This window comes from Pipistrellus kuhlii, unplaced genomic scaffold, assembly GCF_014108245.1.
Source record: "Pipistrellus kuhlii isolate mPipKuh1 unplaced genomic scaffold, mPipKuh1.p scaffold_m20_p_1, whole genome shotgun sequence".
Taxonomy (NCBI): domain Eukaryota; kingdom Metazoa; phylum Chordata; class Mammalia; order Chiroptera; family Vespertilionidae; genus Pipistrellus; species Pipistrellus kuhlii.
Genome location: NW_023425404.1, coordinates 53,794,535 through 53,809,310, shown reverse-complemented (window position 1 = coordinate 53,809,310; position 14,776 = coordinate 53,794,535). Strand labels below are relative to the sequence as shown.

The 14,776-nt window shown below is 39.2% G+C and overlaps 1 protein-coding gene across 2 annotated transcripts in view; it reads left to right on the top strand.

Annotated features, from left to right (window-relative positions):
• Positions 1-14,776, top strand: part of EIF2AK4 (eukaryotic translation initiation factor 2 alpha kinase 4) — a 100,687-nt gene that overhangs the window by 2,224 nt on the left and 83,687 nt on the right. For both annotated transcript variants that reach the window (XM_036446366.2, XM_036446340.2), the window contains exons 2-3: positions 7,635-7,747; positions 11,020-11,122. In XM_036446366.2, the coding sequence (XP_036302259.1) occupies positions 7,635-7,747; positions 11,020-11,122 (216 nt within the window). The remainder of the gene's footprint in view (positions 1-7,634; positions 7,748-11,019; positions 11,123-14,776) is intronic.

The window sequence follows — 14,776 nt, the reverse complement described above, 5'->3', positions numbered from 1 at the left end:
ACAGTCTCAAAGTGTTTGCATTTATGTTCATTTATACACATGCCGTACCTTACCTAATACCTCCCTTGATGTGTGTTTGGAGGTTGGGAAGCATCATCAAACAACTAAATGTGCAACCTGGATAAACAAAAACTATTAATAGTCTTGTGTTAGTTCAGGCCAAATTTGCCGTCAATAAATTCTTTGAAGGCAGGTCAAAAGAATTTATTGACCTGAATAAACTTCAGGTTTTTAAACCTTCTGAAGTCTTTAGAACTTCATTTTGGAGGATGTGTTATTATGTAGATTTCAGTTTAGTAGAATATGTATATCATTTATAAATAGCTAAACATTTTGAGAGTGAATGCTAAAAATTATCTTAAATACTAAAAAAGTTTGGACAGCACTAGTTTAAAATATAATTTTCTCCAGAGTTATACACTTACTATTAATTTAACAAGTTGGGGTAATTTTCCATGCCAGCAAAGCGTCTGCTCATTTTTTATTTGATAGCTATTGCAAACATCCCTTCCCCAAAGTTTGCTTCTGTTTCAAGGCCTACCAGTAGTGTGTGAGAGTAATTTTCCTACATTTTAACTTCTTAGTTATGAATTATGTAGGCTACCTTTGTTTGTAAGCAGTGGATTTTTCTGTGAGCTGTTGGTTCATGTTCATTGTTTCATTTTTTCCACTGTTGTGTATATTTTCTTATTCATGTATCAGAGCTATTTATATGTTAATAAAATTAGCATTTTGGGTTATATATTGCAATTTTTTTTATTTTTTCAGAGAGGAAGAGAGCGGGAGGAAGAGATAGAAACATCAGTGATGAGAGAATCATTGATTGGCTGCCTCCTACATACCCTTTACTGGGAATCAAGCCCAAAATCCAGGCATATGCCCTGACCGGAAATCAAACTGGGACCTCTTGGTTCATAGGTTGTCGCTCAACCACTAAGCCACGCCAGCCAGGCAATATATTACAAATATTTTCCTTTAATTGACCTTGTGCATTTTGATATTTATGTAATTAATGCAATTTAAAAAACTTTAATATTTTAAAGTCAAAATGGCCTGGTTTTTTGTTTGTTTGTTTGTTTGCTTGCTTATGGTCCATGTAGATTGTTTTATTTCTAGAAAATATTTTTCTCTCCACTGTTACCAAAAATGAATTCTTTCAGGTTTTCTTTTCATGAGTTTATTTTTAAACTTTTATCAAATAAATACAGAAATAGCTTTTAAAAAATGTTCTTAGCTCCATCTAAGTATGAATCTAAGCCACCCCCAACTGGCCACTTATACTAACACCAGGTTTGTTTGTTTTTCCCCCAAATTTGCTACTGTAGTTCCCCCTTATGTGAGGGGAATACATTCCAAAACCCCTAGTGAATGCCTGGAACAGTGGTATTACAAAACCCTGCATATACTATAACTTTCCCAATAATAACTATGATAAAGTTTATTGTATCAATTAGGCACAGTAGGAGATTAATAGCAATAACTAATAATAAAATGGAGCAGTTATAACAGTATGCTGTAATAAAAGTTATGCGTATGGGGTCTTTCTCTCTGGAAATCTCTGTTGTACTGTATTTACCCTTCTTGTGATGATGAGAGATGATGAAATGCCGGCATGATGAGATGAAGTGAGGTGAATAATGTAGATAGAATATGTATATCCTTTATAAATAGCTAAACATTTTGGGAGTGAATTCTAAAAATTATTTTAAATACTAAAAATGTTTGGATAGCACTAGTTTAAAATATAATTTTCTCTGGAGTTATACACTTACTTTTAATCTAACAAATTTGGGTAATTTTCCATGTCAGCAAAGGGTCTGCTCATTTTTTATTTGATAGCTATTGCAAACATCCCTTCCCCAAAGTTTGCTTCTGTTTCAAGGCCTGTCAGTAGTGTGTGAGAGTAGTATATCTGAAAAGATATAGCTTAAAACTGTGAGATCTTATGAGAAGGAGAATCATCTGCTTGGGGAGACCCTGGGTCATCAAGCTATGAAGATGTTATTCATGATTTCAGATCTTTTTTTTTTTTTTTTAATTATTGATTTGCGAGAAAGGATGAGAAACATCAATTTGTTGTTCCACTTCTTTAAGCATTCATTGGTTGATTCTTATATGTGCCCTTATCAGGGATTGAACCCACAACCTTGGCCTATTCAGACTCTGCTGTAACCAATTGAGCTACTTGGCCAGGACAGTGCAGTGAGAATCCTTGATAGCAGAATTGGATCACGGTTGACTTTAAGAAACTAAAACTGTGAAAAGTGTAACCACAGATAAGGGGGAATTGCCTGCTAATTTGAAATGCTACCTTCACATTATCTCAGACTGGTAGCTACATAAAGACAAGATCTGTGTGTGTGTTAACACCTACATGCCAAATGCTGGTGAAAAGCTCAAAATTCTTTACTGAATGACATAATTTCCAAATGTATTTGAGTCTGTTATTGACACTCTCTTCTATCCTATTAATCTATATTTAAGCACTGCTGCCATATTGCTTTAATTATAGATTTATAATAAGCCTTAGTATTTAATGTGATCACCATTTACTTTATAGAATTTTCCTAACTAGTTTCACTTTAGTTTTTCCATATAAACTTTGGAATCAACTTGCCTGCTTCAAAAAATTATTTTTATTGGAATGGTATTTAATTTGGGGAAGATTCAGATTCTGAATATTTTTTTCTTTTAATTAAAAAAATTTTTTAATTATGTTGGCAAACAATATTATATTAGTTTTAGATGATTAGTCATTACATAACTTATGAAGTGATTACCCTGGTAAATCTAATAACTCATCCGACACCGTACATAGTTATTTCAATACTAGAGGCCCGTGCATAGGGGAGGGAGAGGGTATATCCCTCAGCCCATCCTGCACCCTCTCCAATCTGGGACCCCTCAAGAGATGTCGACTGCCCTCTCACAATCCAGGACTGCTGGCTCCCAACTGCTTGCTTGCCTGCCTGCCTGCCTGCCTGCCTGATTGCCCTTAACTGCTTCTGCCTGCCAGCCTGATCACCCTCTAACCATTCCCATGCCAACCTGATTGATGTCTAACTGTTTCCCTGCCAGCCTGTTTGTACCCAACTTCCATCCTCTGCCAGCCTATTTGCCCCTAACTGCCCTCTCCTGCAGGGTTGATCGCCTCCAACTGCCCTCCCTTGCAGGCGTGTCCCTCTCAACTGCCCTCCCCTGCTGGCCATCTTGTGGTGGCCATCTTGTGTCCACATGGGGGCAGGATCTTTGACCACATAGGGCAGCTATCTTGATCTTGTGTGTTGGAGTGATGGTCAATTTGCATATTATTCTTTTATTAGATAGGATAGAGGCCTGGTGCACGGGGGGGGGGGGGGGGGGGGTAGGGTGGAGACCAGCTGGTTTGCCCTGAAGGGTGTCCTAGGTCAGGGTGGGGGTTCCTTTGGGGCATGAGGCAGCCTGGGCAAGGGGCCTGTGGTGGTTTGCAGGCCGGCCATGACCTCCGGCAACCCAAGTGGAGGCCCAAGTATCTGGAATTTCTTTATCTTCTATAATTGAAACTTTTAGCCTTGAGCAGGGGCCAGGGAAGGCAAGAAGCTTGGCTTCCTCCATTACCAGGGCAACCCAAGCCTCCTGCTTGCTCCAACTCTGTGGCCAGCCACCATCTTGGTTTGGTTAATTTGCATACTCACTCCTGATTGGCTGTGGGCACGGCTTGGCATAGTGGAGTGATAGTTAATTTGCATGTTTCTCTTTTATTAGTGTAGATTACTGACCTATATTGACTATGATGTACTTTATATCCCCATGACTATTTTTATAATAATGTTATATGCAATAAACATTAATATTTCAACAAGAATTATTTTCAATACAATAATCTTACCAAAACTGTACTAACATAGTATAATATCACCCGGAATCTAACATGGGACCCTTCAGCCAATGCTCTATCCACTGAGTTAAACCAGCTAAGGTGAAACCAAAAAATTTGCTGCTGTGTGGAATGGCTGATAAAATTCTCAATTTTTCCTAGTCTTACCCTTTACTTCAGTACTTTTAACAGAAATAGGCACATTCTTAAACACCCAGTTGATTTTGTTGGGCTTGTGTTAAGTGCCTGCAGAAAGCACATTCATACTGAGCAGCAGGAATTATAAGAGCATTGGCTCCCCCGGAGGTGTGCTAGTGTTTCTCATCCTCTGGGGATGATTTAAGATCCTTGGGGTTTGTTTCTTGAATAGCTGTGGGTATTTTTTATGAATTCCAAATGAGCAATACCTCTCTCGTGTTTGAGGACTGAATTTACATCACTCTCTCACTTTTTATATGCTTGAGGGTTTGTTGGGCTTTTTAATAACAGTTCAGGGAGTACCAGCTTCATGGTGCCATTAGGAAGGGAATTTACTCATATCTTATTTTAACATTATTTGGCCTTCTCTCCATTGCTACTACTTTTTATGTGGTTTGCATATCACTTTCAGTCGTCAAATCATTTTTATTTTTTTTTTGTCATGAAGAATTTTGTATATTTTGGAGCTGATACATCTACATTGTGTTTTCCTCTTCTTTAGTGATCTCAAAAATGTTCGATTACCCCGTATTTTGTGTTTATTTGCTTGCAGATATTTCTGGAGTTATTTTCTTGTGCAGGTTAAGTCAAAGATTTTACCAGTACTGAATTCTGATGACTAGTTATTTTCTAAACCCTTGAAGGAGGCCCTACCTCATCCTTCTCCCCAATGCATCTTGGTTGTTAAGCCATTTTTAATCAAGTTATGTTCAGTTCCAGGAGTCCAACTAATGCTTGGTATTCTAAACATGTTTCACATAAAAGTTTCCTCACACATTGGGGAGCCTCTCAGTTTGCTTAAGAAAAACCTGACAAATATCCTGTTACATCTAAAATCACTGTTCCCTCACCATCACTCCACTTCCACTCCTAGAACCTATATTGTAAGTTGAGCAACATATGACAGATACCTACTAAGTTTGTTTTTTTGCATGTAAAAGTCTGGAATGTAGGGATTTTTCTAAATTGATATTTCACCATCCTTAACGTGCCTTTCATGGTCCTAAATGGCTATCAGAACAACCATCACATATGCATGCCAGTCACCTGGAAGGAAAAAGGCATGAAGAAGTTGCTTATGTTAGTTCTTTCATCTCATTGACCAGAAATTAGCTCAGTGGCTATGCTTAACTTCTTGTGAAGTCACGACCTGCACGGCCTTGGGTTCAAATACTTGAAGAAAGGGCTGATTAATACACAAGACAAGAAATATAAATTTGGAAATTATGGGAGAAGCCAGTTGTGAGCTTGGTACAAGGGACCAAGTTCACTGAGTCTTCGTTCCCATCTGCTTTTATTTACTAGAATACACAATTGCCTTTTAGGAATGCAAACAGACATATCAAAGGTGATGTTTGGTGAACAGTAAGATTATCAGGTTGGGGAGTTTGCTTTAGGTCATTGAGTCATCAGCAGTAGGTAATAAAATGCAGATACTCAGCCCTGTGAATATCAAAATATTCAGCCTTCTGACTGGACTTCTCGCTCGCATTTATATTAATTACTATTGATCTTGGGCAAGGGCTGATAAATGTGTTCAATAAAAAAAAAAATCTGGAGTTCTATTGCTAATGGATATCATTGGCGTCCATTCAGTGCTATTAGGAATCCCCACTTTGAGGTGCAGTAAAGATAGAAACTTTATCACAAAACAGCTCAGTTGTGATATAACATGATTGTGAAAACAGCATGGCTGTGAGCAGCCCTGGGGTTAGGTCCTGGACCAGTTAGCTCTGCTATATTCCTTGATGAAGAGGTCTCTGCTCTGTGCTGGGAAGACGTCTGCAGTGTTTTAGTTTTCAGTGGAAAAAGAAAGTTTGCACTCTCAGAGCCATAGGGGAGCTGGTTTATATAGCCAGATATCCCCACCCCTGGCCTCTGATTGTCTATCCTTATGCATATGAGGACTCCAAATCCTTACAGTTTTATTGTTCTGAAAGGCACTTTCCTGATTGTTCAGAATGGATGTTCTGATTGGTTGGTGAAGATGTTGCTGGGGTTATAGCTGTGCCACCTATTGTGTTTCCCCGAAAATAAGACATCCTCCGAAAATAAGACGTAGCGCATGGAAAGATAAGACATCCCCTGAAAATAAGACCTAGCGCAACTTTGGGAGAAAAAATTAATATAAGACACTGTCTTATTTTCGGGGAAACAGGGTAGATTGGATGGGGCAAGCCTCAGTCCTATGGATTGAAATGGAATTCTTGCAATTCCTTTATAAAGGCTGGCTTGGATGGCAGAAACAATAGGGTCAGGCAATTCAGTGCAGAGGCTGGAGGTCAGTGCAAGCTTCTCTGTGAAGTACTGTTTGTATGAGAGGCCCCTGTGTAGAAATGGCTGCTAAGCCTCTGTTTTTAAATTTTGAGCCCAGTTAGCCACCAGCAATCCTTTTTTTATAAGGATCTTCTTTCTCAGAGTCCACAGAAATAAAGGGAGAATGAATGTTGAGGAACAATTAATAGTCTCTGTTGAAAATGCATTCCCATTAGTAAAAGAATATCTTCAAAATGTATAGGCCCCCAATAGGCCTCTGTTTGCTGAAGCCTGCTTCTTGTTCAAGAGACTCTGGGCATTAAGTGGAGGCCCCCCATACTGTTTCCCAAGAAGGTTAGCTATGTTCAGATGTACTGTTCACTTCCTACATTAAGATGAAAGAGGCTGTTAAACAGACTTGTTGTCTCACATATGCCGAGATTCCAGTCAGGGCACATGCCCGGTTGTGGGCTCAATCCCTATAGGGGGCATGTAGAAAGTAGCTGATGGATGATTCACTCTCACATTGATGTTTCTCTCTCCCACTCCCTTCCACACTCTCTCTTTTTAAAAAAAAAATTCAATAAAAAATACTTAATAAATGAATACAGCACCTACCTTGCAGAGTTGGTAAAGTGCCTGGACCACAGGAATAGATGTTTTTTCTCTCATGATATAAAGAATATATAAACCATCTCAAATCTTTTTTTTAAAAGTGTAATTAATACATAAAAGAAAACAGAGTATTTAGTTATTTGGTGAAAAGCAGTTGGTTGGAAGCATAAACAATTTTTGAAGCACTCTAGATTTCCATATCAGCTTATTATTCTTGGTATTCAACTCTCAAGTGAAATATCCTCTGATCCCCATCTGTCTGAATATCTTCTTCTCCCCACTATGCTCCATTTGTCTGTGGTATTCTCTTTACGACACTCACCACTATTGCAAAGTATTTACTTGTCTTCTAGTTTGTATGAAGGAGTTGTCTGCCTAAAGTTAACCCTGACCTCCCAGCCTCTCGGGCAGCACCCAGACATCAGTGCACTCAGTAACATTTGAATGAATGGAAGCTATAATACATGGAACATTTTGGTTCACTCCTTCGGTAACTTTGAAAAGGGAAATGCATTCTCTTTGGCACAGGTTTTATTTTTAAACTGTGCTTTAGGAAACTTTGACCAAACACTATATCAGATATAATTATTAATACATGTAATATTTAGAAAGTATAACTTTTAAACTAAGATGATCATTATTTTAATCATTAATGATTGGCTCTCTAGATTAAAAATATATACTTTTTTTTCCCCTTTTTCTCTTTTAGGTTAAAGAGCCCCCTGAAATCAATTTAGTTCTGTACCCCCAGGGTCTGGCTGGTGAAGAAGTATATGTAAAAGTGGATTTGAGGGTTAAATGCCCACCGACCTACCCAGATGTGTGAGTACATTATAAAATAGCTGTGATGTAATTTCAGTTCTCTGTTTTGATCACATAAAAACTGGTTGAAATAAACAGAATTTTCTCCTCCTTGCCACCGTTACATCTAAAATTTCATTTTCTATCACTTGCAAGTCATTAAAACTGTATCAACAATAGGCATTTTCATAAGCCCTATCTTGCGTTAAGTCTGCTTCTAGCTGTACAATAGCCACTATAGACACCGGTATTTGCTCCATGACCTATTGTTTGCTTCTTCTGATGTGTTAACCTTTGTTTGTCTAATTCTTCATAAACTGAGAAGAGGAACCATCTCTAGAGGAAAAGGATAAAGGCATGGTAGCTTGTGTACTTGTTTTAAAGTGTGATCAGCATGAGTTTTAACCGGTTTGGCTCAGTGGATAGAGCGTCGGCCTGCGGACTGAGGGGTCCCGGGTTCAATTCCGGTCAAGGGCATGTACCTTGGTTGCGGGCACATCCCCAGTAGGGAGTGCAGGAGGCAGCTGATCGATGTTTCTCTCTCATTGATGTTTCTATCTCTCTATCCCTCTCCCTTCCTCTCTGTGAAAAATCAATAAAATATATTTTAAAAAAATAAAAATAAAGTATGAATTGGGACTTGGAGTAGCTTTCTGAGCTAAATGGAACTTTACTCATAAGAAAGATTTAGAGTCGCCCTACAAGGCATATAGCCAGTGAGATAACTACAGAACCCCACGTATTTCCAAACCACCACTGGTTGAAAACCACTGATAAGCAAAAGTTTTAGCAATCAGGACTCAAGTGTTCTTTTTCTGAAGTATCTTGTATATTTCATTTAATTTCCCCCAGATATTCCATATGGAAAGACAGATTGGCCTGGATGATGTTTTGTGACTTGGTCTTATCGTGCAGGGAACCAAGTGAAAAAAAGTGATAAATAAAAACAAGCACTGCCTTGCACAGAAGGTGGTAAACTTACAGAATTTATTATACTAAGAGATGATGAAGGATATGAAAATAAAGATAGGACCGAAACTGGTTTGGCTCAGTGGATAGAGCGTCGGCCTGTGGACTCTAGGGTCCCAGGTTCGATTCCAGTCAAGGGCATGTACCTTGGTTGCAGGCACATCCCCAGTGGGGGGTATGCAGGAGGCAGCTGATCGGTGTTTCTCTCTCATCAGTGTTTCTGACTCTCTATCCCTCTCCCTTCCTCTCTATAAAAAATCAATAAAAATATTTTAAAAAGAAAGAAAATAAAGATAGGTCAAGATGAACTCTTTGAAGTTAGTGGCCCTCTTTTGCTCTCAACACTGTGCCCAGAAAAGTAGGTATGTAGAAAGTTAAATAATGAATTGATTAAAGAACAACTAAATTTATAAAAGCAGAATAAGACAATGCCTCTCTGGTTTTATTTTTCTGACACCACTTGCATGCCCAACAATTTAACTCAGTTCTGATACAAACTCTTCTTAGTCATTGCACACCCCAGGGGTTAAGGCTTAGTCCCACAAGGCTTCAAAGGCCAGTTGCAAATACCAGTATTCTAATCAGCTGGCTGTACATTTGCAGGTTCCCACAACCCCTCCTTTGGTTCAGTAATTTGCTAGAACAAGCTCACAGAACTCAGGAAGGCACTTCGCTTACTACTGAGTTTATTATAAAGAACACAGCTTAGGAATAGCCACATGGAAGAGATGCAGCCGAGACCGGTTTGGCTCAATGGATAGAGCGTCGGCTTGGGGACTGAAGGGTCCCAGGTTCGATTCCGGTCAAGGGCATGTACCTTGGTTGCGGGCATATCCCCAGTAGGGGGTGTGCAAGAGGCAGCTGATCGATGACTCTCTCTCATCGATGTTTCTAACACTCTATCTCTCTCCCTTCCTTTCTGTACAAAATCAATAAAATATATATTAAAAAAAAAAAAAGAGAGAGAGAGAGAGATGCATAGGCAAGAAACGTAGGAGGGGCATGGAGCTTCTCGGCTCTCTTGACATTGACAGGCATCCCTGGGTGACTACACGGTTACTCCTGGTTGAGAACTACTACTACATTCAGGTAGTCTTGATGTGTACACTTGGTAAAAATATTGTGGGATGACTTTTTAAAAAACAACAACATGGAAATTCTTATAAAAAATAAAAATTCTAATATCAGCTACATACATTTATGTGGTTAGGCATAAAGAGAACTTTGGAAAGTTCTATGAAAATCTAATTAGTACTAGAGGCCCAATGCACGAAATTTGTGCCAGGGGCTCGGCCCTCACAGCCCTGGCTTCACCCTGAAGGTGGCCTGGAAGGACGTCCGGAAAGACATCTGGAAGGTCGTTCAGCTGTCCAGTCTAATATTAAGCTTTATTATTATAGATTATAGGTGTATTTTTCATTATTCTTTTACTACTGCTAACTAATGTTCGCTTTATTTTTAAAAAGAATTATGTAAGACTTGACTTGGGGGAACATTCATATCTTTTGAGATGATATGGGGCAGGCACTTCCCTTTTTTGCAAAATACCGTGATGCCACTGTGAGAGAATCCTGAGTTAGACATGCATAGACCCAGGGCTATGTGGTACTTCTATCCTTTTCTCATATATAAAAACTACTTTCAGATTCCCATCTATCCAAATAGATAATGATTGTAGAACCTATTATAACTGAAGCATTGTGAGAACTTCATAGATAATGAATAGTAAAGGGTGTGCTAAGGTAGAACACCATGAATTACTCAGAAAAGTTTGGTAGGAAGTACAGTCATCTTTTGTTCAGTAAAAATCAAATCTTAATTTCAATGAATTATTAATGGATGTTTATTTGTTGGGAATAAAAGGAATCCTGAGGGCCGGCTGTGTACTTTCCTTGAGTAGACGGTGTTGAGTCTGAGTTGTGCTCTATAGGGGTGAAGAGGGGTGGGAATTAGGCATCTTTGGAATTAGGCATCCACTGAGCCAAACCAGTTTCAGCTGATGTGGAAACTTTTAATCAGATTGTAAAGCTGAAATCAGAGACAAAGGAGTTGGGGAGATACTGGGATCAAACCCCAGTATGTCTGGTCATCTGACAGCCCACACTGCCAACTGGCCAGCCCACTCGCTCCCTATAGCCTGCAGGTGAATCCATGATCCACACTGTGTCAACTGTGCTGCTGGGGTGTGGTCGGAATCCTTTTGAGATGCAAAGAAATGTTGCTGGGAGTATAGAGAGTTCACAAATGAGCCCTGTATGAAATCCCCAAATATTAATGCAGACAGGCTGCACTTTCGAGTAACTCCTTTTTTTTTTCTTTCCCAGAGTCCCTGAAATAGAGTTAAAAAATGCCAAAGGTCTGTCCAATGAAAGTGTTAATTTATTAAAATCCTGCCTGGATGAAGTGGCCAAAAAGCATTGTGGAGAGGTAAGATTTATTTAAATGGACTTATAAGAGGACAGTAAAAATATTTCATCATGTTCACCAGTGTTTGCCTTTCTGCCTTTTCTGGGACTGAAAGATATTTCCTTTTCACCTTAAATTCAATTTTGACTAGAATGTTTTGTTTCTTATTGATATCTACAAAGGAGAACATTGCTATTTGAATTTCTTTAATTTATAGTACTTAGGAATTACAAATTGTAAAGTTTATATAGATGATATTATTGATGCTTAAGAATCTTTCCAAAAGATGAACCTGGCCATATTTTTTGCATCCTTTGGACCTGGCACCATGACTTGATCTTGATTTGAACCTTTATATTGGAAAATATTTACAGATAAGTGATTTCTGACAAAACTTTGCCACTTTTTCTTTTTCCATATCAGAATATCTAATTATTCTCCTTGACAACAATTAGCAACATGCTCTAATCTTTTATTGTCTCTTCGCTACCTGAGCATGGGAGTACACTTAGTTCAGTGCTAATTCTTTCTTAATCCTCTGCACATCAGGGTCTACCTGAGCTCGTCCTTGGTGGAGGGTTAGACTAGGCGACTTCTTCTTCCTCTTCTTCTTCTTCTTCTTCTTCTTTAATATATTTTTATTGATTTCAGAGAAGAAGGGAGAAGGAGAGAAAGATAGAAACATCAGTGATGATAGATAATCATTGATTGGATGCCTCCTGTATGTCCCACACTGGGGATTGAGTCTGTAACCCAGGCATTTGCCCAGACCAGGAATCGAACCTCAATCTCCTGGTTCATTGGTTGATGCTCAACAACCAAGCCATGCCGGCCAGGCTAGGTGACTTCTTAATGTAGAGTCTTACTGTGTGCTTCTTAAGTCAGACCAATTCCCTTTACGTATAATCCTCACCTACACGTAAAGTCACAAGGCAGCTCCTGTTTAACTGTCCCGCCCTGTAAACTCTAAGAAGTGTCTCTGTCTCTGTTTCTGTTTCAGACCTAAGTTGCTGTTTCCACAAGCTTCAGTAATCATTGAGATACAGACAGTGATTATAGAACAGCCCCGACAAAAAACTAGGCCTTGGGAATCACTCCAAAGTTCTTTCTAGTGTAAAGGGACACTAATGTCTCATTGAGAAATAATATGGAGTTGTGTTAAATTCAGCTATGGAATCCTCTGGTTTCTTAAATTCAGGATTTAGGATTCTTTTGAAAAAAAATATTTGCTCTATTTTTTATAGCACAGGATTATCCTATATAATCCTATACAATAAAGAGCTAATATGCTAATGATCATGATGCCCTCACGCCATAATGACCGATCAGCAGGAGGCTGAGGCTGTGTGCATGGCAGGGTGGAGCTGCCGTGTTGCTCCAGAGACGGCAGAAGTGGGGAGGCACCCGGAGGAGGCGGGACCATCCCATGGCAGGGAAGGTGGGGGTGAGAGCCTGTAGTGCCCCCCTCATGTGAAAGACATGGATTGTTTCTAGTTTTGAGCTATTAAAAACAAACCTGTTTTAAACATTCATGTACAGGGTTTTTTGTTAATCCTCACCTGTGGATATTTTTTCCATTGATTTTTAGAGAGAGTGGAAGGTAGGGAGGTAAGAAGTAGGAAGAGAGAGAGAGAGAGATATCAATGTGAGAGAGACACATCGATTGGTGGCCTCCTGCATGCACCCCAACTAGGTCTAGGGATCGAACTTACAACCTAGGTACGTGCCCTTGACCGGGAACCAAGTCCAGGACCTTTAGGTACTCAGGCTGATGCTCAACCAACTGAGCCACACTAGCCAAGACTCATGTACAGCTTTTTATATGAACAAACATTTCATTTATCTGGAACAAATGCCTCAGAATGCAGTTGTGGGTATATGATAGTTGTAAGTTGGTTTTTTAAGAAACTGCCATTTTTTACAGGTTGGCAGTACCACTTTACAGTTCCAGTTTCTTCACATCCTTGTCAGCATTTGATGTCACTGTAGCTGTTCTAATAGATGTCGTGATGATTAATGTTATATGTGAACTTGGCTAGGCCACAGAACCCAGATGTTTGGCCATGTATTATTCTGTATGTTTCTATGTAGGTGATTTTTAGGTGAGATTAAAATTTAAATCTATAGACTTTGAGTTAAGCAGATTATCCTCCATAATGTGGATGGTCTCATCCCATCAGTTGAGGGCTTTAATAGAAAAAGACTGGCCTTCCTACAAGAGGAAATTTCCAGAAGATGGATGGCCTTTGGACTTGGCTGCAACATTAACTCTTTAGCCTACCTTGCAGATTTTGGACTCATTAGGCTCTCTAACTCTAACTCTATAATCACATGAACCAATATCTTAAAATAAATGTCACTCTCTCGTACTCTCTATTTGTCTCTCTTTTCTCCACACATACACACACACACACACACACACACACACACCTACACACCCACATCCTGTTGGTTCTTTCTCTGGAGAACTCTGACTAATACGGACGTGTATTGTGAGAATTAGAGTGGCTGTTGTAAATAAGGTCAGGAGAGGCTTCTGATAAGGTGACATTTGAGCAGAAGCTTGAGGGAAGCCAAACAATGAATGCTGTAAATATGGGGGGAGGGACAATTGCCAGTTTTGAAAGTAGTTATTGTTTTCATCTAGTTTTATGTATTTATCAGATTTGTTTGTATAGAAAATGCTACTAAATTAAACAGATTGGCAAAACAAAAACATTCCACCACCTGGCTCCTTTCTCCTTTCTGGTACAGAAGTAGTTTCTCTTTGATATAATAGAAACTACCTCCTTTTCCTAGCTTTTTTTGTTTCCTATATATATTTTTATTGATTTCAGAGATAAAGAGAGAGAGAGACAGATATATAGAAACATCAAAGATTAGAGAAAATCATTGACCAGCTGCCTCCTGTACGTCCTCTACTGAGGATCAAGCCTGCAACCCAGGCATGTGCCCTTGACCGGAATCGAACCTAGGACCCTTCAGTCTGCAGGCCGATGCTCTATCCACTGAGCCAAACTGGCTAGGGCCCCAGTTTTTCTTAAAAGAGCTTCTTATATTTTTACTTATTGATTTTAGAGAGAATAAGGGAGAGAGAGAGAGAGAAACATCTATTTGTTGTTTCATTTATTTATGCATTAATTGGTTGATTCCTATATGTGCCCTGACTAAAGATTGAACCCACAGCCTTGGCATACCACGACGTGTTCTACCCAACTGAACTATCTGGCCAGGGGGAAAAAAAAGCTTTTCTGTAAAGAACTTGCCTCCTACATTTGAGGCTAGTGTTTCTCAATTGTAAATCGAAGTAGATCTAGTGAATGCCACAGCTTCTGGTATAATAAAAAAAATACATGAATTTCCCCCTACGACAGCTGTGGTTTCTTTGCATTTCCTCCCTAAGTCAATAACTTTATATCCTTGTGTACCATGACTTCTGTTACTATTTACCACTGTGTTAAGTCCCTTTAGAAAATGTTTTAAACATATAATTGAAATAAAAGTTTTTAAGCTGCTTCATTGTATAACTGAAGGGAAAAAATCTCAGGGTGTTGGTCGTGAGGTGCAGAAGGAGCTTGGCACTCTTGACCTCTTTGGGGTTGGGGTAGTCAGTGTGGGGTCCCAGCCACCTTGTTCTATTGACTCACCAACCCCAGTATGACTATGACTCCCAGG